At 43.0% G+C, this 27,874-nt stretch overlaps 1 protein-coding gene across 1 annotated transcript in view; it reads left to right on the top strand.

Annotated features, from left to right (window-relative positions):
* The window catches only part of LOC115478999 (collagen alpha-1(VII) chain-like), a 309,662-nt gene that overhangs the window by 69,521 nt on the left and 212,267 nt on the right, over window positions 1-27,874 (top strand). The window contains exons 30-38 of the mRNA XM_030216704.1: window positions 352-432; window positions 9,406-9,432; window positions 13,918-13,962; window positions 14,428-14,496; window positions 18,849-18,944; window positions 19,276-19,302; window positions 21,823-21,876; window positions 24,218-24,289; window positions 27,520-27,579. Of these exons, the coding sequence (XP_030072564.1) occupies window positions 352-432; window positions 9,406-9,432; window positions 13,918-13,962; window positions 14,428-14,496; window positions 18,849-18,944; window positions 19,276-19,302; window positions 21,823-21,876; window positions 24,218-24,289; window positions 27,520-27,579 (531 nt within the window). The remainder of the gene's footprint in view (window positions 1-351; window positions 433-9,405; window positions 9,433-13,917; window positions 13,963-14,427; window positions 14,497-18,848; window positions 18,945-19,275; window positions 19,303-21,822; window positions 21,877-24,217; window positions 24,290-27,519; window positions 27,580-27,874) is intronic.

Consider the following 27,874-nt stretch of genomic DNA (forward strand, 5'->3'; position numbering starts at 1 on the left):
GCAAATTGAAGCAGCTGAAAATCCACTCCAGCAGATTCAGCCATTCCACCTGTATAAGCCATGTTCTTATTTGTGTAGAGCCTGACTAAACCTTTGGAAATGCATCCTGCTAAAACCTAAAAGATAAGCAGTAGAGACAGAAATGTGTGTCTGTATGTATGTGTTTATATATATGATGTGATGGATCTGTGACTCATTTGTTTGGCGAAGGGGGTGTCCATTGACCTGTTTCAGACTGCAGAGAAGTTATTTTTATTATCCACTCATTACAAACAGCAATTAACAATTTTTTTTGCAATAACATAAGGCAAAGCTATTGATAATAATGCACATTCTGCTCCCTGTCTATAGGGTTTGCCTGGAAAAGATGGAATTCCAGGGTTGCCAGGGAGACCTGGACGCACAGGACCCCCGGGATCACCAGGAATTATGGTAAACATGTGCTTTATTCACCAACTAGAAATAAGCAGTGGATTTTCTCAAGTCCATCTTAACAATGGCTTATGGACTTTTCTTTTTGGAAATTGTGCTAAACCGTATTTAAACCTTGCTAAGCTAACTGCTTTTACCACATTCTATAGCAATGAATTGAAGAGCTTAATTATACATTGAGTGAAGACATTTTTTTCTCCAGTTTGTTTTAAATTAACTACTTAGTAGCTTCACTGTATGTCTCCTAGTTCTTATATTTTTGGGAAGAGTTAAAAGCAATTCATGTCTACCCATTCCACTCTGTATTTTATAGACCTCCATCATACCTCCTCTTAGCCGTCTCTTCTCCAAGCTTATAGGGAAGTTATCCCCATCCCCTTTATCATTTTTGTTGCCCTTCTCTGTACCTTTTCTAATTTCTCTATATCTTTTTTTTTTTTTTTTAATGTGGTGACCAGAATTGCACACAGTATTCGAAGTGAGGTTGCATCACGGATCAATACAAAGGCATTTTGTTTTCCATTCTTTTCCTAATGAACAAACCAACATTGAACCCTTTAATCTAGTTACTTTAATCACATTGTTATTATTGAACGTTATACCTTGTCCTTGATCTTACATACCTGTTTGAATTATTTATTTACTTCTAATTCACTTGATATTTTTATATACCTTAATTGTAACACCACCCTGTACTTATCATTCCATTAATGGTGATCGCCATTGCGGCATAATGTAAGCCACATTGAGCCTGCAAATAGGTGGGAAAATGTGGGAAACAAATGCAGCAAATAAATAAATAATTCCTAACATTTTATTTGCTTGCTTAGCTGCTGTTGCACACTGAGAAGTATGTAAGGTGATTTGAAAATAACCACAAATAAATCATGCCAAACAAACCTGATTGATTTCTGAGACTGGATGGCAAATGGATCAATGATGTGGCTCGATGTAGTCTGCTTTAGAGACAGACCAAACCCAGGATCTTGAATCTGTGACCAAAACTGGCCGCTTGGATTCAGAAGAAACTGAAACTGTAAACAAAAACTCCCCTCCAACTCCCTCCCCCCACCTGACCCTAAGGGTACCCCTCCCAGGCTGCCCCCCCCCCCCGGCAGAGGCCCCCCTCTCTTTGCCTCCTTCCCCACTATCACTCCCCCCCCTCATTCCACCCATAGGCCCTCCTTAAGCCTACCTTAGGAAGGTCTGGTGGTGTCTTTGGGGGCAGGAACGAACCCCACATTTTCAAATAAAACAATATACAAAATAATCAATCATATAATAAAAAAAATCAGGGGTCCTTTTACCAAGCTGTGGGAAAAGAGCCTTGTGATAGTGGCGGGGGCCATTTTTCCCGCATGCCAGGCAAAGGAGCCAACTTTTCAAAATTATTGGGGGGGTGCTAAGCCCAATGAAAATAACCCCTCCCTGGACACATACAAGGAATTTTCTCAATACTGGGGGTGCTCAAGCACCCACAGCACCCACAGAGTCGGCTCCAATGCAGGGCTCTTTCTACCGCAGTGGGCAAAAAGCCCTAAAAACAAAATGGCCGTATGGTAAGAAAACTCTTACCGCGTGGCCATGTGGCAGGGATCCTTTACCGCCACCCACTGAGGTGGAGGTAAGGGCTCCCACAGTAACCCGGTGGTAACCAGTCAGCGTGCGGTGACACCCGATTACTGCCAGGTTACCACCACGCTAACCATTTCTGGGGGGGGGGGGGGCCTGGAATTACCGCCGGCAGCCGCGTTGGGCTGACAGTCGTCCCAGAATAATGAGTGGTAAGCCCGTGTTGGGCTTACTGCTGTGTTAGGCTTACCACCACTCTGTAAAAGGGCCCGATAATAAAAAAATAAAATTAAAAAAAGTAGGTAATAAAATAACCAGTGTATAAAAACAATGGATAAAAGCAAAGATGGAAGTGTGGTTCGAAAGGGACATTCTGTGGGTGTGAAAATCAAACCAAGAATAATGTAAACAATGTATGTTAAATGAAAGACATAAGGAAAAATAATGGAACGGTAAATATATTTGCCAACATGGAGAACTGACTGGCGTAAAAGAGTCTTGCCGGGTAGAAATGGACGCAGCAAAGAATTATGTCTGGGCTGGAGGTCTTTAAAAAATGACCTTGCATAAATAAATCATGCACTTCCCAAACTTTCAAAAGCCCTATTGGTAGAGAACATAATGTATTAAAAAAAAAAAAATTAAGCAAGGTGCACAAAAAAAAATAAAACAAAACTCACTGACTATCCGATTTAGAAGAAAGAAATATCCATGAAAGTATATTGATGTTTTAATACCAAAATCAAAGGTGATAAGAAAGCAAAGAGAAACAATGTCTTGCAATATACTCAAACACATGGCAAGATATAAATGTTATAATTTGGATAGAAAACGTTAATTGAAGCCGGCTATTAACATACTCGCGCTCTCGGTTCATAAATGCTAACCGAGTGATCCTAAAAAGGAACGTCATGGGCTGTCTCCTAAAAAGATCAATGAGACATTGTGAAAAAGGCATTCAAAAAAATTAACTTGTGCATGCTATAACGATCCAAAAGTAAAAAGAGGTGGCAAAGAAACATACGTAAAAGTAGCGCTAACCTGTAATATAAACACTGTATGTAACTGCACATTTCGGAAAATAGGTTCCCACTTAGCAAAAAAGTGATATAATGGGGCTACGACGTGCACAATGATGCATACTGGTCAGCTGCATATAGAGACCAGGAGCCCCTCCTCCCCCTCCCCCCCCCCCCCAAAAAAAAGGGGGGGCGGTAGGAGAGCACAATTCAAATTAAATTGGAAAAAAGGGAAGGGGGAATGGGACTCGATATACCGCTTTTCTACAGTTTTTGCAACCACATCCAAAGCGGTTTATCTGGGGCAACGGAGGGTTAAGTGAATTTACCCTGAGTCAGGAGGAGCTGCAGCGGGAATCGATCTCACTTCCCCATAACCGAAGTTCGCTGCACTAACCGCTAGGCTAATCCTCCGGTCCGAGGAAAGGTATCTCTAAAACTCACTCAAGTAACTGGTGCTGGCTTTGAATGTGAACGTGTAAACTAGTGAATCACTGGGAATGAAGTGTCCATAAGGTGATGTGAAATGAGGAAGAGTGTACACGAAAACAATGAATACAAATGTTACTGATGTCTTTTAACAAGAAACATGTGAAAGTGGTGTGAATTCTGAAATAATAATAAATAATGATAAAAATATACCCACAAATATAATACCGTTCTAATGCTTGTACAGAAATTATAATCGATGGTGAATGTGAATGTATGAAAACTAAATAGTGCATGAAATAATATTATGAAATATTGTGCAAACATATATTCACTAGTTAAACCAATTATGGTGTGTAACATGTTAAAAGCGGTATAATGGGGCAACGAGGTGCACAATAATGTATACTGGTCTGCTGCATAAAGAGAACAGGAGCCCCCCCCCCCCCCCCCAAAGGGGGGGTGCTTAGTTCAAATTAAATTGATAAAAAGGGAAGGGGAATGGGACGCTTTTCTCCAAAGCGGGGCAACGGAGGGTTAAGTGACTTTACCCAGAGTCACAAGGAGCTGCAGCGGGAATCGATCCCCGTTCCCCAGGACCGAAGTCTGCTGCACTAACCACTAGGCTACACCTCCACTCCGAGAAAAGATTTCCGTAAAACTCTCAAGTAACTGGTGCTGGCTTTCAATGTAAACGTGAAAACTAGTGAATCACTGGGAATGAAGTGTCCAAAATGTGATGTGAATTGTGAAATGAGGAAGAGTGTACACGAAAACAATGAATACATACGTTACTGATGTCTTAACAAGAAACGTGAGAGTGGTGTGAATTCTGAATAATAATAAATAATGATAAAAAATATACCCACAAATATAATACCGTTCTAATGCTTGTACAGAAATTATAATCGATGGTGAATGTGAATGTATGAAAACTAAATAGTGCATGAAATAATATTATGAAATATTGTGCAAACATATATTCACTAGTTGAACCAATTATGGTGTGTAATATGTTAAAAGCGATATAATGGGGCAACGAGGTGCACAATAATGCATACTGGTCTGCTGCATAAAGAGAACAGGAGCCCCTCCCCCCCCCCCAAAAGGGGGGGTGCTCAGTTCAAATTAAATTGATGGAAGGGGAATGGGACGCTGGGGCTTCTGTAAAACTCGCTCAAGTAACTGGTGCTGGCTTTGAATGTAAACGTGAAAACTAGTAAATCACTGGGAATGAAGTGTCCAAAATGTGATGTGAATTGTGAAATGAGGAAGAGTGTACACGAAAACAATGAATACATATGTTACTGATGTCTTAACAAGTAACATGTGAGAGTGGTGTGAATTCTGAATAATAATAAATAATGATAAAAAATATACCCACAAATATAATACCCTTCTAATGCTTGTACAGAAATTATAATCGATGGTGAATGTGAATGTATGAAAACTAAATAGTGCATGAAATAATATTATGAAATATTGTGCAAACATATACTCACTAGTTAAACCAATTATGGTGTGTAACATGTTAAAAGCGGTATAATGGGGCAACGAGGTGCACAATAATGTATACTGGTCTGCTGCATAAAGAGAACAGGAGCCCCCCGCCCCCAAGGGGGGTGCTTAGTTCAAATTAAATTGATAAAAAGGGAAGGGGAATGGGACGCTTTTCTCCAAAGCGGGGCAACGGAGGGTTAAGTGACTTTACCCAGAGTCACAAGGAGCTGCAGCGGGAATCGATCCCCGTTCCCCAGGACCGAAGTCTGCTGCACTAACCACTAGGCTACACCTCCACTCCGAGAAAAGACTTCCGTAAAACTCTCAAGTAACTGGTGCTGGTTTTCAATGTAAACGTGAAAACTAGTGAATCACTGGGAATGAAGTGTCCAAAATGTGATGTGAATTGTGAAATGAGGAAGAGTGTACACGAAAACAATGAATACATACGTTACTGATGTCTTAACAAGAAACATGTGAGAGTGGTGTGAATTCTGAAATAATAATAAATAATGATAAAAATATACCCACAAATATAATACCGTTCTAATGCTTGTACAGAAATTATAATCGATGGTGAATGTGAATGTATGAAAACTAAATAGTGCATGAAATAATATTATGAAATATTGTGCAAACATATATTCACTAGTTGAACCAATTATGGTGTGTAATATGTTAAAAGCGATATAATGGGGCAACGAGGTGCACAATAATGCATACTGGTCTGCTGCATAAAGAGAACAGGAGCCCCTCCCCCCCCCCAAAAGGGGGGGTGCTCAGTTCAAATTAAATTGATGGAAGGGGAATGGGACGCTGGGGCTTCTGTAAAACTCGCTCAAGTAACTGGTGCTGGCTTTGAATGTAAACGTGAAAACTAGTAAATCACTGGGAATGAAGTGTCCAAAATGTGATGTGAATTGTGAAATGAGGAAGAGTGTACACGAAAACAATGAATACATATGTTACTGATGTCTTAACAAGTAACATGTGAGAGTGGTGTGAATTCTGAATAATAATAAATAATGATAAAAAATATACCCACAAATATAATACCCTTCTAATGCTTGTACAGAAATTATAATCGATGGTGAATGTGAATGTATGAAAACTAAATAGTGCATGAAATAATATTATGAAATATTGTGCAAACATATATTCACTAGTTAAACCAATTATGGTGTGCAATATGTTATAATTATTACATAAAAGCATTTTGTCTGTTATGAATCTTAAAACCTAGGAAGCTAAAACAGAATAATAAAAGAATGTTATGGTAAGAAAAATGTAGTGAAAAAATGAGATTAAAGGGAGGGGTGGTGATCAATCTCTTGGTTGAGGCCTGTAGGCACCACGGTATCTGAACTCATAAATAAGCCGTTTTTCCTCTCTCACAAGCACATTATTGATATTATTCCTGCGCCAATGTGGATTGTAAATTTTGAAGACCAGAAACTTAAGATCCACAATAGAGTGATTTGTGCTGTACCAATGACTTTTTTTATTATACTTTTTATTATATTATAAATAGTTTTATTTGAAAACTAGTGGAACCATGCCCGTTTCCTCAACAATGAAACGGGCCCTAGGTAGGCTGTCCTGTAAGCTTTTTTTTTCTCTCTCCCCTGCCCTCCCCTCCATGTCCAGCGGATTCTTCCCTCCTCTCCCCTCCATGTCCAGCAATTCTCCTCTTCCCTGCCTTCCCATCCATGTCCCGCGATTCTCTCCTTTACTGTCCTCCCATCCCATCCATGTCCATCAATTCTCCTCTGCCCGGCCTTCCCCTCCCCTTCCCTTCCTTCCTTCCTTCCTTCCTCCTTCCCTCCCTCCCCTCGATGTCCCGCGATTCTCTCCTCCCCTCGATTTGTACCTGAACGTTCTCTGGCTGGCTGGCTGGCGCTGGCTTCCGTTCCGTTCGTAACACCCCTCCTGATGTCAGCTCGCCTCCAGCGTTCCCTTCCCTCTCATTGTTCCGCCCTCTGATGTCATTATGCTTTGACGCAAGGGCGGGGCAATGAGTGGGAATGGATGTTACGAACCCAGGCATCCAGACGTAGAATGTTGGAGGTGCAAATTATTATATAGGATATTGGAGATGTAGTGAGCGTATTTAACCAGCACTTACTTTACTGAGTGTCATGGCATAATAAATGGAGTAATGAACTTGGAACTACGAGATCAGATCTATATCTGCCACTGATATTTATTAAAAGTTTGGACAGTCCTGGTTGGAGAGGGTAGGAACTAATCTGTAAAAATAAAAAAAATATTTGGAGTCAAAATGATAGTAGACCTAGAGCGGACACAAATAATGTTCATGTTGACCTGTTTGTTTATAAGTTCCTGTTAGATACGCCATGCTTTGTACAAAATAGTACTGTATGGAACTGCATATGCTTTATTATGTGTTAACAATATCCAATAAAGACTTCTATAAAATAAAAAAAAAAAGTTTGGACAGTCCTGTACCTCAGGCACCTGTTTGGATTGTAAATGTCATAGAGTCATTGGAGCCGACTCTGCTGTGGGTGCTGTGGGTGCTTGAGGACCCCCAATATAGAGAAAATTCCTTGTATGTGTCCAGGAAGGGGTCATTTCCATTGGGCTTAGCAGTCCAGTGGTGTGCTGGAGCAGGCTCTCACAGGCTCGTAAGAGCCGGTTGTTAAGTTTTTAAGAATTTTGGGAGCCGGTTGTTAAAGTAGGGCCCTCCATGGCTACTTTAACAACTGGCTCCCAAAATGTGGGCTTGGGCCCCCTGCTGAATTATCTTTTACTTTGCTGGTGGGGATGCTGAGCCCTGCCAGCCAAGTAAATAGACTACTGCTGCTCCCAGCTCCTTGTTTCCAGCTCTGGGCAGCAGGCTGGGACTTCTCGAGCATGTGAGAGAAGTTCCAGCATGTTGCTCAGAGCAAGACGTTGGGAGTGGTGGCAGTCCATTTATTGGCTGCCAGCAAAGGTATGCCTAGGGTGCCCGCACGAAGGGAGGGAGGAGAGAGAGGCAAGTGTTGCCCCCCCCCCCCCCGGCCACCCCTGGCCCTTCCAACTGCAGAGCTGGCTACGTCCGGAGAAAGAGCCTGTTGTTAAAAATTTACCAGCACACCCCTACTTAGCACCCCCAATAATTTTGAAAATTTGGCTCCTATGCATAGAGTAAGGATTCATGACATCTGTATCTCATCAGTTGAATGGTCCCAGATATATAACCAAATAGCTAAACTCCATGGAAGAGATGAGAGAACGCCAAATCCAAGATGGGGCCTCATCAACTATATGACAATAAATATATCACTTATATGGTATTGCTTATCGTCTCTCCAGACCAGTCCAGATGTGTGGAATTATGCTCCTGTACATATTTATGTGGTGAACTTGGGTTTGCCACTACATAAACTTGGGTAACTAAAATGGATTGGATCAATAATAGCTGGGCAGTCGGTGTTTTTTTTTAAATGCTGGCTGCCGTGGCTAAATTAAATCTGGATAGCTGACTTGTTGACCATTGGTGCTTACCAGAGAGCTACCCAGACAAGGTTAGGATAGCCTCATTGCTGGAATGTTGTCTTTTTCCTATCCCAACTTTAACAGGATAGTTATACTGTTAACAAACTGAATATTGCCGCTAACCAGATAACTCTAAACTCCTTCCCAGCTGTGCGCACAGCAGCCTGGCAGAATCTGGGTAGTACCAAGATAGTCTGTAAGGATATTGGGGCTGATATTCAGACCACGGGAGGGAGCCCAGCTAACTCCTGCGGTCAGCGGTCAGCCCAGGTATTCAATGCCAGGCCATTTCTGGTGACTGGCATTGAATATCCAGTTTATTTTGACCAGTTTAAACTTATCCGGCCGAGTTAATATTCGAAGATAGCTGGTTTAAGTTTAAACTAGCTAAAGATATTCCAGATATTTTACGGCCCGATCCCCGATGTGACCGCTTTCAATAGCCAGCTATGTGCTAAATAGTCGGAGATAGCCAGCTATATTGTGCGATATAGCCGGTTACGTCATAGCTACTAACCCGGAATACACAGCGGGGAATAGCCGGTTATCCCCTGCTGAATATCATTCGATAGTCAGTTAAGTGCCATTTAACTGGACAAATTCAATGGTTTTGAATACTGGGGGGGGGGGGGGGGGGGGGATTGAGTGGTGCTATTTGGTTGAATATTTCCCAGATAGTCACACTACAGGGAAATATCTGGACAACTGCAACCGTTTTGAATATTGTCCCTGTTTGTATTAGGGGGCTTTTATGTTGTTTTTTTTCTTTTATGGTATTTTAAGAAAAAAAGCAGAGGAGATGAATTGGTGTGTTGAGATTTGTGCTTGGGGTTTCAGCCCATCGAATCGTGCGGAATCAAACCAAAGGTTCTGGTTTTGTTTCAAGTTATAGAAAACTCTCGCTATAAAGAAATGAATCGTTTTGTAATTTTTTTTTCTCTTTATTTGGCAGGGTTTTCCTGGAATTCAAGGTGATACTGTAAGTATTGAAGTTCTAGAGAAATAACATTAATTGTCTGTAGATGATGGCGATCTGATTCAGATGTTAGGGTACCACTGTTTATCCAAGCCCTTTTATGCTTCTTTGGTTTCTGTTGGGCTGTGCTGCTCTAAGCCTTCTTTAAGAATCACTCAGAGAGGTTTCTCCCTGATTTGCATCCCTCCCCTTGCAAATTAGTGTGGAGGAGTAGCTTAGTCGTTAGAGCAGTGTATTGGGAACTAGAAGGCCCAAGTCCAAATCCAATGGCAATTCATTGTAGCCATGAGCAAGACACTTAATCCTCCATTGCCTTGGGTCTGATGCTAGGCAGGTTCTGGCAGCAATGCCAGTCCAGGACATCCCCCTCCCCCACACCCCACACCCCATAGGCAGCAGTGACATAATGGTGCCTCACACTGCACAGGAAAAGGCAATAGTAAACTAACTCCTACATCATGGGGAAAAAAAACATGAGAGGAGTCCTTTACTGTGTAGCCACCAGAAGTTAGTATGATTCAAGGACACAAATGGCTGGCTCTGCCACTTACTTTAGTCTGGCCATTGAAGGGACTGCCTTCTGCTGGAGGCCAAGGGCCAAGGAATTCTCTGGAACCTAAAATCATAGACCTTATTCCAGCAACTAAGTACATAAGCATTGCTATACTGGGACAGACCGAAGGTCCATCAAGCCCAGCATCCAGTATCCAACAGTGGCCAATCCAGTATTGCATTCCCTAGTGACTGTGGCTCCTTTCCCCACCCCTGGACTCAGCCCTACCTGACCCAAGACACTGACTCTGGTTCCTCATTCCAGACTTCAACTGAATCAGTACAGCACCTTTCTTGGTTCTGTTGCTGGTTCCCTAATCCTTTTCTCCTAAACACAAGGACTGTGCTAGACAAAGACCCTTCTCTCTTAGGTGGTGTGGTGCCAAAGCCAGTGTATTATAAAGTAAGACTTGCCTACTAGGAACGCAAAAAGATCATCACAAACTTTCCTCAATCTCCACTACCCCTGCTGTAAAGGACTAAAATATAAATCCACATACGCATCCAGCTTCTCCTACATATGCATGCAACTATGGAACGCATTACCGAAGGCCATAAAATCAACACAAGACCTAACAATCTTCCGTAGACTACTGAAAACGGACCTGTTCAAGAAGGCTTAGCACAATGTTCCATATACAAAATAATTAGACTCTACACGAACTAGACAAAACCGAACTCTTATCGCCTGACTGTTTAACCTCACCGCTATTAATGAAAGCTACACAATACGCACTACCACTTCATTTCCTAAGTTGAAAACGATAACTCTATAGTCGATGAACTAACCTATGTTACAACTCGCTATCACTCAGAAACCACTATGCAATACCACCATGCACTCTTCTTAACCATGTATGTATGCACCTTAATGTAATACCATTTGTAATCCTGTACCCGGAATTGGCGATTGCCATCACGGCATAACGTAAGCCACATTGAGCCTGCAAAAAGGTGGGAAAATGTGGGATACAAATGCTACAAATAAATACAAACACTGTACAATATCTGGAACTACCACCAAGGATTTAGCTCCCTTACAGGTTCTGGCGTAATGGCACAGCATCTGAATATGCTGGGGACTTTGGGCTCTCCGTCAGGGCCAGTGCACAATTTGATGCAGGAGAGTGCAGGAATGGGTGCCATTTTGTCGAGACCAACTGGCAGTGTGGAACAGCCTCTGATCACACACCAGTGGCGTAGCCAAGGGTGGGCCCGGGTGGGCCCAGGCCCACCCAGTAGCAGCACACCTATGATGTGACTGACAGGGATCCCGAAGCTCCACAAGCTGAAAACTCCCAACAATTGACCCTCCTGCATACCTTGTAAATAGCAGATCTTCACCTGGAGTGAGCAGTGACTGATACATACTGCTTGCACCGGCCCCACAGCCTTCCCTCTGAAGTATTCCCACCTATATGGAAACAGGAAGTTTATCAGTGGAAAGGCTGTGGGGCCAGCATGAGCAGTGTGTATTAGTGGTTGCTCGCTACCGGTGAAACTCTGCTATTTAAAAGGTATGCAGGAGAGGGGGGATGTTTGAGAGACCATATGGCATGCAGGTGAGAGAAGGAGAGTCCAAATCATCTGTGGGACAGGGCGGGGTTCTTCTGCCCACCCATCTTGGGCACAGGCCCACCCAAAGTTGGGTGTCTGGCTACACCCCTGTCACACGCAGAGCACTGTTGCCATTTTACAGCTTCAGGGCCTGACATTCCCAAGGTGGACTCCCTTGTTATGGCTGTGACTAAGAAGACCACCTTGCCAGTGGAAGGGGGCCTTGCCATAAAAGACCTATAGGATAGGAGACTAGAAGGCACGCTGAAAAGCCCTTGGCCAATTTGGGCCTTCAAGCGACAGTGTGCAGTTCGTTTATGGCAACAGCATGCCTGAAGTGGCATCAACAGTCTGCAGCACAAGACGGGCACCACAACACCCAGCTGGAAGCGGGGTTGGTCTACTTGGCAGACGTTATTTATGATATGAGTTTTTTTGTTCCATAATTTTTATTCAGAAGAGAAAAACTAAATATACAAGTACAAGGCAGCAAAGTCACAACAGATAATCCAAAACAAAAAGGGTAACAATAGTTTACTACCTCACTCACAAGAGAAATAACAGCATTTTTTTTTGTTTTTGCAACATTCATCCAACCCCCTCCCCATTTAATGACATGTTATGAGTTACGGCCCACAGTATGTCTTTGGCTGTCATGGCAGATCAGCAACTCTGGTTGCAGCATTGGGCAGCCCTTTTGGGGCAAGTGGCTAGCAACTTGGTGAAAGATCTGGGGGAAACTAAGCCACAGTGGTTGCCGGAGGATAAGCTAAAAGCTTCTGGTCATCCGTCTTCAGTCAATGTTCCTTTCATGCAGACAGGAAGCCCTCCTCTAAGTCAGCTAGAACACCCAATGCCTCCTGAGCTTCGCAATGAGGCTTGGTCCACTCTTCTGTTCCTCTGGTGGGAGGACGTTTTCAGGAGTTTTGGGAGGAGTGGGCCAAAATAATAACAGACCAGTGGGATTTGAATATTCTTACAGAAGGGTACAAGTTGGAGTTTTCTCTTGGCCTGTCACTCCTCTCTTCTTATGGTCTCCTTGTCAAAAGGGAACCAAAGTGATCGAGGCTCAGGCTACCGTAGATTCCTTGCTGGCACTCCGGGCCATAATTCCAGTTTCCCAGGCCAAACGGGGACAAGGCAGATACTCCATCTACTTTCTTGTCCCAAAGAAGGAAGACGCCTTTCGTCCGATCTTAGATCTCAAAGGTCTAAACCGCTGCCTCTAAGTGTCCCGCTTTCACATGGAAATATTAAGAGCAGTCATAGCTCTTGTTCTTTGCTATCCTATTGCCTCTCTCAAGAGTCCAAGAGATTCTCCCTTTACTGCCTTTCTTTTATATTTCTACTTGAGATAATCCTGTTAGGCAGCGGCCATTTTATTCCCTCATGTGTTGCTGTATAGAGTGGTACCTGATGAAACAGGTATCTGTAGTTTAGTGGTAACTCCCTAATACCACCAGCCTGTAAGGTAACACATGTTCAGTGCAGTCATTAAACATCCACTTGACTCTAAGGGAAAAGCATGGGCATAGACTGGGGGAGGCGAGGGGAGGGCAGTGCCCCCCCCCAAATGACCAAGACGACGAAGACGAGTTCTTTCCCGCAGCGGCGAACGGGCAGGTGGGAAAGCAGCCACGCTGAACTCCGTCCTTCGCTTCCTGAATCCTGCCCTCTCAGCGTCCCGCCCGCCCCAAAGGAAATGACATCAGAGGAAGGCGGGACGCAGAGAGAGGGCAGGATTCAGGAAGCGAAGGACGGAGTTCAGCGTGGCTGCTTGCTTGCTGCTTTCGCACCCGCCCGTTCGCCTCTGCAGCTTCGGGAGTGGAGTGAGCCAGGAGATAGGTGTCCACTGTAACAGAAGTAAGGAAGCCATTTCCACTCCCCCACGCAGCCGTCACCGTTCACAAGCACAGCAAGCAAACCTGTGTGAGCTGCTGCTGTTGCATCCACGTTGTCGTTTGGGAGATGCTTTGAAGGGGGAGGGGAAACGCTGGATAGAGTGGAGAGGGGAAGAGAAGGGGATGGAAAGAAACAGGACGGGCAGCTCTTTTTCCCTTCCTCCTTCCTTCCTCCATATTAGCATATTCATTTGAATATATATATACATATGCAAATGAATATGCTAATATGCTCCTCTCCATTTTACCCCCCCCCCCCCAAAATGAAACAGTCAAACTACGCCCATGGGGAAAAGGAAGGTAGCTTTCAAACTAGGTTGGTTCTGAGGGGCAGATAATCCAGGTGAGACAGTGTGATGACCAAGAGCTGTGAAGAGAATGTCTGAGCCTTCTGATTGGTTAACAGGTCTGATGTCATTTATAAGGCCAATCTACTTTCTTGTACCTTTAACTAAATATGCAGTGTCTCATTTTTTAGGGGCCACAAGGCTATCCAGGATCATCCGGACCAAAAGGAGAAAGAGTAGGTGTTACGCTAACTTTGAAGTAAGAAATTAAAAAAAAAAAAACACCTATGAAAATCTTATAAGAAATAGCTTCCGGAGATAAACTGTAAGATTTGTAAATCATTCCTGTTATGGCTACCATAGTACAGTGTGTTACGTTAGGCATTAAGTGTGTCATCTTGTATCAGATAATAGATGGTGTAATCATTTTTCAACTGGGTAATATGTCTAATGATGTTTATAGTGGTCACTCTTGTTAAGTTGCTGGAAACTTGGCCAACGTGCCATTCATGAGCAGCAGGCTCTAGACAGCATTGCAAGGTATTTGTGCATGGACAGAGTAAAGAGTGATGAGAGAGGATCCCCTATTTTTACCATACTGTACCTCTTTGCCTTGGCTATCAGAAAGGCTTACCCAAAATGAGTTCTTAAGATCCATCACTTCCTGTTTAGATTAATCTGATTTATTGACTCTTCTTTAGGGGGAGCCTGGTTATGTCCTAGGAGGGGTTGAAGTTATTCCTGGAAGAAGTGGATTACCTGGTCCGCCTGTAAGTAAATGTGTATTAGATATGAGTAGAAGGATGGTGCATGAGTAATCAGTCTGTTATTTTAGCATATAGTAACATAGTAAATGACGGCAGGTAAAGACCTGAATGGTCCATCCAGTCTGCCCAACAGTCCTACTCATTATTAATTCATGATTATCAATAGAAATCAAACAAAATAAAACATGGAAAAGAAAATAAGATGATACCTTTTTTATTGGACATAACTTAAAACATTTCTTGATTAGCTTTCGAAGGTTGCCCTTGCTAATCAAGAAATGTATTAAGTTATGTTCAATAAAAAAGGTATCATCTTATTTTCTTTTCCATGTTTTATTTTGTTTGATTTCTATTGATAACCTCTAAGAGTGGACTAACACGGCTACCACACCTCTCTACTTAATTCATGATTAAACCAACAATGAATGTGATATGAAATAGTTGATCATGGTCTTACTTTGGTGTTTCTGGAACATAGACTGTAGAAGTCTACCCAGCACTGTCCTTGCGTTCCAACTACTGGAGTTGCCGTCGAACCTACTCCAGCCTCTCTGACTCCATCTTGCCATTTGCGGGACACAGACCGTAAAAGTCTGCCCGGCACTGGCCTTTGTTCTTCACAGTTGGAGTCACCATCTAAGTGCCTCTTGACCTAGTCACACATGCAGCCATTTAAGTTTTGGTTTTTGTATACCATCCATTTTCTACTTCTCTGCGTCCATCCCATGCCTTTTTGAATTCTCTCACTGTTTTTGTCTCTACCACCTCCCTCGGGAGGGCATTCCAGGCATACCACCACCCTCTCCTTGAAAAATAATTTCCTAACATTAATCCTAAGTTTACCACCCCGTATCCTCAATTCATGTCCTCTAGTTTTACCGTCTCCCCTTCTCTGGAAAATATTTGTTTCTATATTTATACCGTTCAAATATTTAAATGTCTGTATCATATCTCCCAGGTCCCTTCCTTCCTATAGGATACACATATTTAGGTCTTCCGGTCTCTTCTCGTATGTCTTTTGGCGCTAACCCCATACCATTTTTATTGCCTTCCTCTGGACTCCTTCAAGTCTTTTTACATCCTTAGCCAGATACGGCCTCTAAAACTGAACATAATGCTCCAGCTGGGCCTCACCAGCGACTTGTACACAGGGACATCAATGCCTCTTTTCTTCTTCTGGTTATGCCTCTATCTATGCAGCCTAGCATCCTTCTGGCTACGGCCACCGCCTTGTCACACTGTTTTGTTGCCTTCAGACCCTCGGATACTATCATCCAAGGTCCCTCTCCCTGTCTGTGCATATCAGCCTCACACCTCCTAAGTCATATGGCTCCCGTAGATTTCTACTTCCCAAATGCATCACTCTGCACTTCTTTGCATTAAATTTTAACTGCCAAACATTAGGCCATTCTTTTAATTTTTGCAGATCCTATTTCATGTTTTCCACTCTCTCTGGGGTGTGTACTCTATTACAAATCTTGGTATCCTCATTAAAAAGGCAAACCTTACCTTTTAACCCTTCAGCAATGTCGCTCACAAATACATTGAACAGAATCGGCCCCAGCACTGAGGCACTCCACTACTCATCTTTCCTTCCTTGGAGTGATTTCCATTTATCACCATCCTCTGGCATCTGTTTGTCAACCAGTTTCTAATCCAGTTCACCACTTTGAGTCCTAATTTCAGCTTGTCAAGTTTGTTCAAAAGCCTCCTATAAGAAACTGTGTTGAAGGCTTTGCTGAAATCCAAGTAGATCACATCTAGTGCATATCTTCATGTCAAACAATTCAACCAGATTTGTTTGGCACAATTTACCTTTGGTAAAACCATGCTGCATTGGATCTTGTAACCCATTGGATTCCAGGAAGTTCACTATCCTTTCCCTCAGCAATGCATCCAGTAGTTTCCTGCTTCTTCCCTGTCACCACTATTGTGAAGAGGAACCACATCCACTCTTCTCCAATCCTGCGGAACCTCTTCCTTCTCCAAGGATTTATTAAACAAATCTTGAAGAGGACCTGACTGAACCTCTCGAAGCTTCCTCAATATCCTGGGATGGATCCTGTCTGGTTCCATGGCTTTGCCCACCTTCAGTTTTTCAAGTTGTTCATTAACACTTTCTTCCATGAATGATGCAATATCTATTCCATTCTCATATGTATCTTTGCTAGCAGATCATGGCCCTTCTCCAGGATTTTCTTCCGTGAACACAGAACAGAAGTATTTGTTTAGCGTGTTTCAGGGCCAGTCCTAGGGTCTCTGGCGCCCCCCTGCAGACTATGAGTTGGTGCCCGCGTGCCCCCCCCCCTCCGGCACCCGCACCCCCCCCCCCCCCCAGCATCTCCTTTCTCTCTTCTCCCAACCTGCCCCTGTCCAGCGATTCTCCTTCGCCCCCATCCCCCGCCGCCCTTGGTGCTTTAAATCTTTAATTTACCTCCATTCCAGCAGCCGTGTCATTTGAAAGACTTGCCCCGTCTCTAGCCTTCCCTCCCTTCGTGAGTTCGTTCTGCAGTCCCGCCCTCGAGGAAATGACGTCAGAAGGCGGGACTGCGGAACAAACTCACAAAGGGAGGGAAGGCTAGAGACGGGGCAGGGCTTTCAAATGATGCGGCTGCTGGAACTGAGGTAAATTAAAGATTTAAAGCACCAAGGGCGGTGTGGTATGGCGCCGCAGCGCCGCAGCAGCGCCCTTGAAGGCAGGCGCCCCCCTGCGGTGCTTACCCCACTTACCGGGTTTGACCGGCCCTGGCATGTTTGCTTTTTCCTTAACATTCTCCACATAGCAGTCCACAGCATCTTTCAGTTGCATAATTCCATTTTTAGCGTTCCTCCTTTCACTAGAATACCTCAAAAAATCCTTGTCTCCCCTCCTTACATTTCTAGCTATTTGTTCTTCCACTTTGTTCTTTTGCTTGTGCTTTGAGGTGTCCCAGGTCCTTGCAGAAATTACTTTAGATACTAAAACTAATCAAAAGCCAGGTCCTCCGCATTGATCTTTTTTTTTTTCATTCTAGGCCATTTGACTGAAGGAAATGGTTTTGAATAATAGAACATAAGAATAGCCATACTGGGTCAGACCAATGGTCCATCTAGCCCAGAATCCTGCTTTCAACAGTGGCCAATCCAGGTCACAAGTACCAGACAGAAAGCCAGTTAGTAACAACATTCCAGAGTCCCAAACAGTAGCAAGATTCCGGAACCCCAAAGTGTAGCAAGATTCTGGAACCCCATAGAGTAGCAAGATTCCAGAAACCCAATTAGTAGCAACATTTCATGCTACCAATCCCAGGGCAAGCAGTGGCTTCCCCCATGTCCACTCAAGTCTGCATGCTCTTCCTCGTAGTCATAGTTCATTATTAATCCTGTTGTGCTATTCTTAAGTAGGCCTTATCTTCTAGGTCTTTACTCTTTCCCCCTGTTGTGTTCTCTTCTCTCTTGACCTATTTGTGACTGCTTTGCTTATGTACAGAGTTTGTTCTGGAGTACCTGTGACTCACTTCTTTTTTTTTTGTTGTTACATTTGTACCCCGACCTTTCCCACTCATGGCAGGCTCAATGCGGTGGGCAATGGAGGGTTAAGTGACTTGCCCAGAGTCACAAGGAGCAGCCTGTGCCCGGAATTGAACTCAGTTCCTCAGGACCAAAGTCCACCACCCTAACCACTAGGCCACTCCTCCACTCCTCTGCTCCACTTCTCTTCTGTTGACCTCCTCTGGTCTAAATCAGATGTTGTTTCCATTTAGTTTATCATAAAGCATCCAATCCCACTACATCTTCAGCAGTCTCTCATTCACTACACTACTGAGGCCCTAATCTCATTTTATGATATTCGTATGGTAAGGTTTTTGATTGTACTGGCTTCCATTTAATGTTCATTGACAGGTCTTTTCATGTTCTGTTGTCTTAAACAGAGATAAATAAAACATGTTGGATTAACCAGGTAGGCTTGTTGGGGTCAGTGGTTGTAGGTAAATTACCTGTCTCGCCAAATTGTTTCCTTCATGTTAGCCTTCAGTCTAAAATAGAAAGATGACCCTCTTTGTATTGTATGAAGCAAAAAAGTGAGGAGAATAATGTGTTTATTCTCATAAAAAATGACGTAATTTACATAAAAAATGATGTAAATTACGTTATTTTTTATGAGAATAAACACATTATTTGGTATCCTCATTCATTCTCCTCACTTTTTTGCTTCATATCTCACGGTTTCATGAGGGTTTTTACCTCCTTTTTGTTTTATCCTCTTTGTATTGTTCCATTGAAGCCCTCTGTTCCAGCAGGATGTTCCCTATATAGCACAGGGACAGTTCCTTAGACAGACAGCCTGATAAATGTTGTGCATCTAATTGCCATAGGGTTCTAAAGGGCAACCAGGGATTCCAGGAGTACCAGGCCCTCCTGGCCTTCCAGGTCAACCAGGCCCCCAAGGACCACCGGGGATATCAGTAAAGGTGAGTGTGGATTATTCAAATGGATCCTGTGCTAAAATAACCCAACTTGTGATAAAATAACCTGACTTAACAATCGCCTGCATTGATAATTTTCCCCTTAGTCTCTTTGCTATTGCCTTGTCCTTTCTGAGTGTCCTTTTACTCCATGGTAGCCAAATGGTCTGCCTGACTCCCTCATTGGTTTCCTGCTTGTAGTGTACATATTTTGAAGGCTGTTCTTTTGGCCAGAATAGCCTCTTACATCTCACCCTTCATGCAAAAGGCTTCAGCCTGACTTTTCACATGAGAGTCATTTTGGTTTTAATGGTGTTCAACATCTCTGTGTTTTCAGGGAGAGCCAGGAGACGTGGGCAATCAAGTAAGAACATAGTTAATGCTCTGAGAGCTTTCTTCATCCAGTTATCCATATGTTTATCTACAGCATTTGTTACTTATTGTCTGTACATTATTTCTCCATTTCTTCAGCCTCTGTTGCCATCTCTCTATCTCTTCGCCATCTCGTTCCATCTCTAGCTCTTGTCTTCATTTTCTTAGCCACCTCCCACATTTGTCTCTTGCACTTGTTAGACTTCACTGTTCATATGAATGTCCTGTCCTGTCCTTGCCTCTTGCAGACATACATTTTGTTCCTGTTTCTTTTCTCTGAATAGTTTTGGTCAGTATCCTTTGGATTCTATATATGGTGTCCTATTTGGGTGCTGAAATTTGCATGCTGATATGTGTGCAAATTAATTAGCTAACAAACCATTAACTAGCAACAAATTGGTGTCGACCATAAATTATTGCAATTAATTGGTTTTAATTAGATTTTGCGCATGCTGCTTCCTATGCACTATTCTATAACCCTGTGTGCCCAAATCCCCTAATGTACAACTCAAAAGGCGATATGTCTAGGGGCATGGTAGGGGCATTCCAAAAATGTGTGTGTGGAGTTATAGAATACTGTCACTTCCGTGCCCAAATGCCAAGAGGTGGGCACCAGCATTTACATCAGGTTTCAGCTGGCATAAATACTGGTGCCCAACATTGGACGCAGGAATGAGCTCTAAGCGTTATTCTGTAAAGAGCGCTCAAATCGTAGCGCCCTTTATAGAATAGCACTCCACACCAATCTTTTATGGCGCCTAAATTTGTCCACTGTTTACTGATTCCAATCCTATATATCGATTTTTTATTCGTGCCCTGTAGTCACTGAGTACAAATATGTTTATGTTTATTGGGTACTTGATAACCCGACAAAATTCCAGAAGATGGGTCTAGGTGGTTTACAATTCAAAAACACAATAATAAAATCAGAAAGGAACTCCATAATCAAAATAGGACAGAGTAGACAATCACACAGCAAAGAACTCCAAAGTTATAACTAAAATAAATAAAACATTAGGATTAAAAAAAACAATAACAATTTATTTTTATCTCATATGTAGAGTGAAAAGCAGGTCAACTGGGTTCTGGTAATTTGGAGCCAAATGCCAGCTCAAAAAAATGAGCTTTGAGAAGCAATTTAACAAAAGGACAACTCTTTTCGTTGATAAGGGGGCAAATTGTTCCATAGAAAGGAAGCCAAGAAAAAATAAGCTGAACGACGGGTAGGTGAAGGAAAGACCAATCTATTACAGTCAAAAGAGCGGAGAGGCCGAGGAGTATAAGGAATTGCAACGGTCGAAAGATAGAGTGGGCAGCCCTGGTGAGCCAAACAGAGAACCTTAAACCAACATCTAAATTGAACTGGAAGCCAGTGTAATTGAATAAAAAGAGGAGTAATGTAATCAAAACATTTCATATCACACAAAAAACAACCAGCCGAATTGAGCAAAGATTGTAGATGACGAAGAACAAAAGATGAAGCCCCACAAAAGTCAGTATTACAGTAGTCAATACGTGTAATGACAAATGCATGAATCGGGTTATGGAGAGCAGAAAAGTCTACATACCGGCAGATAGACTGTATCCGACAAAGCCAATAGAAACCTTTCTTTAACTACCTGAGAGATGTGAAATTAGAAAGACAGTTTAGTATCAAAAATAACCCCGAGATAACGGAATGAGGTTACAGGGATAACTATTCAACTGAACATAGAATAGAAACATAGAAACATGAAGGCAGATAAGGGCCAAATGGCCCATCCAGTCTGCCATTCCTCAGTAACCACTAACTCCTCCTTTTCCTAAGGCAGAGATAGGCAATTCCAGTCCTCGAGAGCCGCAGGCAGGTCAGGTTTTCAGGATATCCACAGTGAATATGCAGGAGATAGATTTGCATACCAAGGAGGCAGTGCTTGCAAATCTATCTCCTGCACATTCATTGGGTATATCCTGAAAACCTGACCTGCCTGTGGCTCTCGAGGACCGGAGTTGCCTACCCCTGTCCTAAGGGATCCCATGCGCCTGTCCCATGCTTTGTTAAATTCTGACATAGTCCTTGTCTCCACGATCTCCACCAGGAGGCCATTCCATACATCCACCACCCTTTCGTGAAAGAGTATTTCTATAGATTCCTCCTTATGGTAGCAGTTGCTCTTCAAGAAATATTGACGAAGTGGAAGAATGCATCAATACTGAATGTTACCTTCTGGTGGAACTATATATGTTTGATATATAGATATGAGACAATAGCGGCAGAATGAACTGGACAGTTTGACACCTTCTCTGTCATTTGGACTCCCCTTCGGTGTCAAATGGGGTTACTGGACTAAGTTGGGTAGATGTTTACTGTGGTTATTAGGGGAGGGATGGGGGCCACATCATCTGGCAATGTTGTGTTCAAGTTTCTCAGTTGTTTTGTGCTTAAATTAAAACTAATAAAGTTGTGAACTTAAAAAAAAACAGAAATGCACAGTCTTTTCAAATCAGTGACTTTTTTTTAATGTGTTATCAGGGTCCTCGAGGGAAAACTGGCCCTCAGGGAGACAAAGGAGACACAGGAGATGTGGTAAGTACTTTCTTGCTAAAAATTAAGGGGCCTTTTTACTAAGCTGTGTTAGACACTAACACACGTCTAACACAGCTTAAAATGGCATCCTGTGGGACGCACTCTGGAAATCCTGCGCTAATTGCCAAATGTGTGCACGCTAATTGTGCGTTAAAAAAATTAGGCCATCTACATTAGCACACGCTAACTAGTTAATGCAGGAATGCAATGTGAGCCCTTACCACCTACAAAATGGGTGGCAGTAAACGCTCACGTGGTAATGTTTTGGTAATGACTGTGCCATTATTATAAAAAGTAAAAAATCGGCCCTTTAACAGCTGCAGTAAAACTGGCCTTAGCATACAGGAAAAACCCAGGTGAGGAGGGCGAGACAAGGCCACTTCTTACCACAGCTTAGTAAAAGACCCCATGACATTTTTGGTTCAAATAAACAATTTTAAGATGGTGAAGAATACAAATAATAAAAAGTAAAATAAATAATAGCTGGACGTACACAGGGAACAAAAGGGCTGTTGTCCTTGTTCTCACTGATATTATCGTTTATCGTTTATTCGTTTTACTATACCGTTTCAAGTTGCGGTTACAAAACAAAAACGGTTTACATGGTAATATAAAATCATAATAAAACAATCAAAGAACTCCATCGAATAGATAGGAAAGCAAACTAAAACAATCATTCTTAAAAATAGAAAACACCAATTCTTACTAAAACAACCATTCATAACAAGTACATGAGACACATATAAAGTTCTGCTTATTTAGTGCTGCCTACCTAATGTTGCCATTTGTCACAAATTATTTTCAAATGTATCCTGGAACAAGTGTGTTTTTTTTAAAAAAATTTCGAAACTGAATATATTAGAATTCTAACTCCAGTCAATCAGTACAGGTTACTGTTGTAGATGTCCGAAGCAGTTATATTGCTGTCATTAGGGTGTAAACATGATCTCTCTGTGCAGGTTACCCTAGCCATTGTGGAAGCCCAGTGCAGCTGTACTACTGTTATTAGGATGTAAACATGGTCTCTTTGTGTAGGTTACCCCAGCCATTTTGGAAGCCCAGTGCAGCTGTACTACTGTTATTAGGATGTAAACATGGTCTCTCTGTGTAGGTTACCCCAGTGCAGCTGTACTACTGTTATTAGGATGTAAACATGGTCTCTCTGTGCAGGTTACCCCAGCCATTTTGGAAGCCCAGTGCAGCTGTACTACTGTTATTAGGATGTAAACATGGTCTCTCTGTGTAGGTTACCCCAGTGCAGCTGTACTACTGTTATTAGGATGTAAGCATGGTCTCTTTGTGTAGGTTACCCCAGCCATTTTGGAAGCCCAGTGCAGCTGTACTACTGTTATTAGGATGTAAACATGGTCTCTCTGTGCAGGTTACCCCAGCCATTTTGGAAGCCCAGTGCAGCTGTACTACTGTTATTATGATGTAAACATGGTCTCTCTGTGTAGGTTACCCCAGTGCAGCTGTACTACTGTTATTAGGATGTAAGCATGGTCTCTTTGTGTAGGTTACCCCAGCCATTTTGGAAGCCCAGTGCAGCTGTACTACTGTTATTAGGATGTAAACATGGTCTCTCTGTGTAGGTTACCCCAGTGCAGCTGTACTACTGTTATTAGGATGTAAGCATGGTCTCTTTGTGTAGGTTACCCCAGCCATTTTGGAAGCCCAGTGCAGCTGTACTACTGTTATTAGGATGTAAACATGGTCTCTCTGTGTAGGTTACCCCAGTGCAGCTGTACTACTGTTATTAGGATGTAAACATGGTCTCTCTGTGCAGGTTACCCCAGCCATTTTGGAAGCCCAGTGCAGCTGTACTACTGTTATTAGGATGTGAACATGGTCTCTTTGTGTAGGTTACCCCAGCCATTGTGGAAGCCCAGTGCAGCTGTACTACTGTTATTAGGATGTAAACATGGTCTCTCTGTGTAGGTTACCCCAGTGCAGCTGTACTACTGTTATTAGGATGTAAGCATGGTCTCTTTGTGTAGGTTACCCCAGCCATTGTGGAAGCCCAGTGCAGCTGTACTACTGTTATTAGGATGTAAGCATGGTCTCTTTGTGTAGGTTACCCCAGCCATTTTGGAAGCCCAGTGCAGCTGTACTACTGTTATTAGGATGTGAACATGGTCTCTTTGTGTAGGTTACCCCAGCCATTGTGGAAGCCTAGTACAGCCATAATACTTCAATAGGGGTGTAAGCATGCTTGCTCCATATAGGTTACTTCATTAATTGCTGTATGTTATTGTCTTTCAAGCCAGGTTAATGACGCTTTTCTGTGCTCTGTCTTATAGCTGCTCATATGGGGTTTTTTTTCTTTTTCTTTTGTTGAAAGGGACGAGCAGGGTTACCTGGGCCCATTGGACTTGATGGTGCTCCTGGTCTGCCAGGTCAGAAGGGAACGAAGGTTAGTAAAACTGTTGTGCCTTTCTTTTCTACAAATTCTTCTTCTTATCTATATTTTGCAGAGATCGAAAAGTGCTATAGAGATAAATCTCCTTTCTGTGAACGTTCAGAATTCCTTCTAACCACTCTGGCACTATCCATGTGATGCCGGGGTGGAGCGAGGGAGGCCTATAACCCATCTATATGGATAGCGGCAGTATTCAGACACTATCCATATCGTTAAGAGGTTTAAGTTAGGCCAGAAAAATTTGCTGTCCATATATATTCAGAACTGCTGCCTATCCAGATAGTGACACCGAATGTATGTGGACCATTTAAATGCTGGGGCTGGTGGTTTTAATGAAATGTTCACTGTACTATTTAAATATTGATCTGGTTATTTATAAAGAACCGTCTATGCACAGGGCATCCTAAGTGGGCAAGATCTGAAGAACGATACATAATGAACAAGCCGTAGAAAACAACATCCAACGGAAAGGGAAACAGGAAAAGAAGAGGGTAGACCCCTTTCCCAAAGTACTTGTCTCTTAAATGAAGGATTGTAGCCATGGAGTAGCACTTTTGGCTCAGGCCTTTCCCCCATCCCCAGACATACGCCCCATCCAGACCACGCCATTGCTGTTGAAGGAGGGGATCCCCAAGCCCTGCCAACTGAAGAAATCTAGAAGTTCCAGCTGGAGCTGGAACACCATCATGGTCATGAGCGAACGCTGAAGTAGTTCCAGGAGCAGCCTGAGCTTCTATCGTGGCGCCTTGAGCCCCTGCGGTACTAGAGGGAGCTCTTCCTGAAGCTGATCTCGTGAAATCAGCATCGCACAGTGTTAGTGCACCAATTCTCAAGGTGCTCACGATGCTGCGATAGAGACGTCAGCTGCTGCTGCTGACACTACTTCAGTGTTCAGTCGTGGCCACAGAGGTGTTGCAGCTGCGTTCCACATCTGAATTTATTCAGCTGGCAGGGCTTCGGGATCCCTGTCAGGTATAGTATGATTAATTTTTGGCAGAATGGGGACGTAGGGACATTATGGGAACAAGGGAAAACAAGAGACTTATCTTGGGGGAAAGAGGAGACCACTGTTCCTCTAAGCTGAACAAGAGTCCTCCAGCTGCATTGCTGCTGCTGCCAGTGGGGGAGGGGGGGATTAGGCTTCAATATTGTGTTTTCAATTGCTAGGGACAGGCAGGTTCCCTGGAATCCTGCAGAGCTTGCCTGTCCCTCACTATTAAGCCTCGACCTGTCCTGCACTCACAGCCTGACCCGGGCCACAGCTGAGGGATTGGGATTAGCTGTCTCATCAGTTGGGCTTGGGCCTTTCCTTCTGCTTTAAGGTTATCGATAGAAATCAAACAAAATAAAACATGGAGAAGAAAATAAGATGATACCTTTTTTATTGGACATAACTTAATACATTTCTTGATTAGCTTTCAAAGGTTGCCCTTCTTCATCAGATCGGAAATAAGCAAATGTGCTAGCTGACAGTGTATATAAGTGAAAACATTCAAGCATTACTATGATAGTCTGACAGGGTGGGAGGATGGGGGTGGGTCGGAGGTATGCATGGGGACATCAAAGCATATCATTGATATTCTAACAGGATGGGTGTGGATAGGTGAGGGGTGGGGTGATCAACAGAGACATACAGCTTTATGGTTTATAATGGGCTAGGAACCCCAGATCCTTGTTAAGTCCTTTCTGTTGGGTGTTAAAATATTCAATCATTCTGACTTCAAAGGTCTTACGTTCTTGTATGGTTTTAAAGTTACCTTTCAGTATTCTCACTGTGAAATCACTGGTACAGTGTCCTGGTCCTGTAAAATGTTGACCAACAGGTGTGGGAACCCTACTGGTACCAAAGCTAATCAAGAAATGTATTAAGTTATGTCCAATAAAAAAGGTATCATCTTATTTTCTTTTCCATGTTTTATTTTGTTTGATTTCTATTGATAACCTTAAGAGTGGACTAACACGGCTACCACACTCCTCTACTTCTGCTTTAAGAACATAACAATTAGAGAATGACACAGGGACAGAGCCCGTGTCATTCCCTAATAAGAGTAGCCATTCTGGGTCCATCTAGCCCAGTATCCTGTTTCCTAACAGTAGCCAATCCAGGTCACAAGTACCTGGCAGAAACGTGGCGGATGCTTGGAATGCTCTCCCACAGGAGGTGGTGGAGAGGAAAATGGTAACAGAATTCAAACATGCATGGGATAAACATAAAAGAATCCTGTTCCGAGGGAATGGATCCTCAGAAGCTTAGCCGAGATTGGGTGGCAGAGCCGGTGGTGGGAGGCGGGGCTGGTGGTTGGGAGGCGGGGCTAGTGCTGGGCAGACTTCTACAGTCTGTGCCCTGAAAATGACGGATACAAATCAAGGTCAGGTACACACAAAAAGTAGCACATATGAGTTTATCTTGTTGGGCAGACTGGATGGACCGTGCAGGTCTTTTTCTGCCATCATCTACTATGTTACTATGTTATTGAAAATGTGATAGTGAGACAGCACCCTCTAGAGGCAGGACTATAGGTGGAGGACTCCTGTTCAGCTTAGAGAGAACTGCGGAGGAGGACCACTCTTGTTTTCCTTGGCTCCCCCCCCCCCCACCCCCCCCCCCCCCTCATGTCTGGCTACATGCTTAAATGATGATACTAGCCATGTGAAAAACAATAGAGAAACAATTCCCATTGCAGGGAAGCAATGCCCCAAAAAACAAGAGCAGCGGGCAATCGGAAAAAGTCACTAACTAAATAGAAAAAAATAAATAAAAAGGAATTAATAGAACACGAGAAAGCATGGAAATGTTTAACAATGCAATAGATGAAAAACAGCAATACACAGAGAGGCGTCGTAAATAATTCAATTACGCAATATGTTTTGGCAAAAGATCGCCAGCATCAAGGGTGTACTATAAGTTTCAAACATGCAGGCACTGTTTTGCCGAAACACGTCAGTGCTTACCTGTGTTCATGTCTATGCACTCGTTACACGCGTCCTGAGCTACGACAGGTTGCTGACTCCAGGGGTAAATCAAGGTGTGGGAAGAAACAGGCCTTTATCGCACCTTGATAACTTCGTTGACGTTACTCAGTTCCATGATTGCCTATTGCAGGTCATTGAGTTTCCTCTCTAATATTAGTTCATTATAGACTTATAGCATTCATCTTTATTAATAATTAAATATCAGAGACCCTGTTTGCTGAGTCACTCTTTTAATTACTCGTGTGTTTCAGGGGGAGGCTGGTATTGGCATCCCGGGGATACCTGGCATGAAAGGAGCAGAAGGGGAAAAGGTACTGTTCAATGCTTTCCTAGTGCATCTTCCACCCCAAGGAATCTATTGTCTGATGTGAAACAAAAGGTGTGGAAAGTGGGGGAGGGCAGGCAGGATAGAGGATAATAGAGTGGGTATAAAGTTATTAAGAGCTGAGTCTCCACTAATGATGAATTTACAATGGGGTATTTTTCCAAGAAATGTGTCCCTCATTGCTTTACTCTTACATAGAGTATAGGGATAATTTCATAAGCAACTTGAGCATGTGCTGTTTTGGAGGGGGGTCTGATTTTATAACAAGATGCCTATGCAAG

Source organism: Microcaecilia unicolor, chromosome 10 (genome assembly GCF_901765095.1).
Source record: "Microcaecilia unicolor chromosome 10, aMicUni1.1, whole genome shotgun sequence".
Lineage (NCBI taxonomy): Eukaryota > Metazoa > Chordata > Amphibia > Gymnophiona > Siphonopidae > Microcaecilia > Microcaecilia unicolor.